General features: G+C 31.5%; 1 protein-coding gene across 1 annotated transcript; it reads left to right on the forward strand.

Moving 5' to 3' along the window:
• Positions 1–277: 277 nt before the first annotated feature.
• LOC115244515 lies at positions 278–3,234 on the forward strand. The gene is made up of 9 exons (XM_029822206.1): positions 278–433; positions 585–701; positions 779–896; positions 1,163–1,436; positions 1,534–1,656; positions 1,793–1,883; positions 2,109–2,225; positions 2,697–2,777; positions 3,181–3,234. Exons 1-9 carry the CDS (start codon positions 278–280, stop codon positions 3,232–3,234), a joined length of 1,131 nt encoding a protein of 376 aa, XP_029678066.1.
• The last annotated feature ends 234 nt before the right edge of the window (positions 3,235–3,468 follow it).

The following is a 3,468-nucleotide window of genomic DNA, read 5'->3' on the forward strand; positions in this document are numbered from 1 at the left end:
ATGAGATGAACAAAAGCGTTCGTTAATTTCGCGTTCGAAGAATAATACGGAAAATGTACCCTATTATTACGATAAAGGAGAAATGATGAAAGGACTGACTTTACATGAAAATGCGAAAGAGAAAGGGTTCAGGCACAAGTAATTGCACACGTATTATCTAGTTGAATTATTGCGTAGTCTTTGCCGCGTTAAAAGGAATCGATAATCAAGCTCTTATAATTCACCGAGCGACAAACGTTCAACAAGGAATCGCTGATAATCCGTAATATTACGCAAAATGTTGGACAAGAAAGACATTTGGAATAGTCGGTACTATACAATTCCTAAAGTATACATGATTATAGTGGGAATATGGCCGTATCATAGACTTCGCAACAGATGTATACGTTTCGTGCCGATGTTTACTTTCTGCTTTAGTATTCTGATACCTCAGGTATATATATATATATATGTTTGAAAATTACGCTCTTACGAGAGAACAATTCACTACGGATTATTTATTGTACCAATTCATTGCACAATTTTCTTTCTTTCATCAATAAAAATCTTGATATATGTTCCACAATACTATAAATCCGATACAGTTATTGTTCGTATTAACCGCAATGGATCTCGATGATGTTTTCGACGGTTTGCCATCCGCATTGATTAGCATAATATTCAGCTATAAAATAGCGAACATGATGTTGAACAGCAAACATGTAAGCAACATTATAGAATATGGACGTAATCTTTTGTGTAAAAATTATTATTGCGATGTTCGCGTATATTTACACAGATAAGGTCTTGCATTAAGATGATAGAAGAGGACTGGCTATCATTAAATACAGATGTGAAAAAGGCTATTTTGGCACGTCACAGCGAATATGGACGGCATCTGACAACATTTTACGCAGGTACGTTATAGCAAACAGTGCATTTTTTGAATGTATGTAAGAGTGAGTATACGAAAACATGTATTTTGTACTATATCTTCTATAATTTTTCGAATTTTTCCTTCATTTATTTTAAGCCTTAAAATTTGCACAGATGATAAAAACAAGACTATTTTTGCTTAATTTTTTTAAGAAACAGTTTCATCCTTCATTCCTTTAAAGAACCATAAAAAATAATAAAGATCAAAGAAAATCTGCTCGTATAATACATATATATATTTTTTTAGTTTTCATGAATATGACAGCATTCTTTTATTTGATCAAACCAGTCATTATGACATTATTAGAAGACAATACCGTGAACGTAACAAAGTCGTCCATATCAGGTGCATCGAAATTGCCATTTAAAGTCGAGTATGGCAAGAAATTAAACCAGTATTTCTATCCAATAACGATTCACTGTTATTTAGGCGTGTTCGCTCACGTATTTAGTACAATCGCGGTTGACACCTTTTATTATACTATAGTGCAGCATGCCTGCGGAATGTTTTCAATTGTTGGGTAAGAATATTAGAATCACAAGGAGGATTCACAGAAATGGCGATTAAAAACTGAAATATAAGAGTATGATTCTTGCACTAATATTTTTCGCTTCCAGACATATGTTAAAGGATATTGGTAAAGATTGTGACGCTAATTTTCACATGAAGCTGGACAAGATAAAAGACGTCAATTACCATAAAGCATTGGACTGTTTGCGTAGGCATCTTCATGTGATAGAGTGCGTGTTAACGAAAAAAATATCTATTCTCTAGATTTCCTATATATTTTAAAAAAGATCTGTACTACAAATAATAGCTTTATATATCGATATTTTTATATTGCTCGCAACCGCATTCAGCCTCGCGATTTTGCAGATTCGCGGAATTGATCGAATCTACATTTACGAATATTTTCTTGATCAGTATTAGTTTAAATATGATTGGTGGCAGTATATGCGGTATACGAGTATGTACCAATTTCTTTTTGTGACTATACTTTGCTATAAATATATATCCTGTAAGCAAAAAGAATTTAGTGTTCTCAATTACAACCAATATTTGACAAAGATAATATTTACATCTTCATTATCGAATATGTAATTTTCGGAATATATATTTGTAAGAATTAATTCGAAAAAATTAGAAACAATCCGAAAAAATATCTCGAAAGCAATTAAAATTTTTATTCTAGGTAGTGATGAATTTAAGCAATGTGAGAGATATTGCAGCACCTCTGGCAGTCTACATTGCACAACTCACTCATCTTTTCTTGCAATTTTGGCAAGCTCAATTTTTGTTGGACTATAGAGTGATAATGCCATCAAAGCAGTTCATGCATTGTTTTGATATCTTATTAGCATAATAAAATAGTATACATGAAATCTCTCTTGATATTTTTCTTAAATTTCAGGATTATAATTAGATTAACATTGATTGTTTTAATCCAAGTATTTATAAATTTCAAAACATACACGTTTCACCAATAATACACAATCTACATCATGCCTCAACTTTACTTACATCCTGTACAACAATTAAAATTTTATCTCAGGAGTATTTTAATACACTCTCTTTTCTTAATTTCATGCTTTACAACTTTTATTGCATGATACTTTTCGATAAATCTAATAATTTTAGCGTTGTTTTAAATTTTTTAGTGAAAATTTTTTGTTTCATTTTTTTGCGATTTTCTTCAAAACGAAGCAAAAACGAGCAAATCTCTAAAGTGCGAACGATTGTGTTATACATTAATCGTTTTTCCTAATGAGTGTTGTGCAAGTGCCATGAAGGAGCAGCTATGGACGAACAAGAAAGAAGGCTTGGACGGACAAGTGTCAAGCGACAGCTGAGCAACCATGAGGTGAGTAAAATTCATTTAAGTTATTATTTGTTTATAAAATTGTTAAACTTGGAGTAACTCGGTATCTCCGATTAAATTTGTCATTGTGAAATACAATGCATGAAATAATTTGGATTTTATTTTGAGATACTTAACATATCTATATTAAAATATAGATATATTACAAGTAATATTTTTATATAAAAATATTTCAATGTTGCTTATATCATGTTAAAAATAATTTTGATAATATACAGCAATAATAAGTTCTTTATCGATTCTATATTCTATTATTATATATATTTTATTATATTTCCTATTATTATACGTATATACTGATATACATAACAAGATGTTTTCTGTTTCAAAAATCTAATGGAAAAGCTATCAATAAGCTATTATTCTAATATAAATCTATTTTTAGCAAAGAAGACGGCACATCGACGATACTGACACGGAGGTGAATGGACGCGGGTAATTGGCAATTTTCATATTACTCGAGCATAATCGTAAATCTGTCTACCTATTAATACCATTTAGCGAGATACATGGCGATATCGGGCCTGCTCGTGACTCCACGATCATCGATTTCTTTATCTTGTTCGCGCTTTACAGGTCTTTCACGGCGGATCGAACGACCTCGTTCGAGATAATGCGTGGCAACTAAAAGTCATATGTGCAACCGATCGATCATAGATAACCGATAATAATC

This window comes from Formica exsecta, unplaced genomic scaffold (genome assembly GCF_003651465.1).
Source record: "Formica exsecta isolate Colony F162 unplaced genomic scaffold, ASM365146v1 scaffold82, whole genome shotgun sequence".
NCBI lineage: Eukaryota > Metazoa > Arthropoda > Insecta > Hymenoptera > Formicidae > Formica > Formica exsecta.

What these genes read in the sequence shown, in the direction of transcription:
- LOC115244515 (XM_029822206.1), top strand. Translation starts at nt 278, where the DNA reads ATGTTGGACAAGAAAGACATTTGGAATAGTCGGTACTATACAATTCCT. An exon ending in AGGCATCTTCATGTGATAGA is followed by an intron (nt 1,657 to 1,792) that starts GTGCGTGTTAAC and finishes GCGATTTTGCAG; the next exon opens with ATTCGCGGAATTGATCGAAT. An exon ending in GCAGTATATGCGGTATACGA is followed by an intron (nt 1,884 to 2,108) that starts GTATGTACCAAT and finishes TTTTTATTCTAG; the next exon opens with GTAGTGATGAATTTAAGCAA.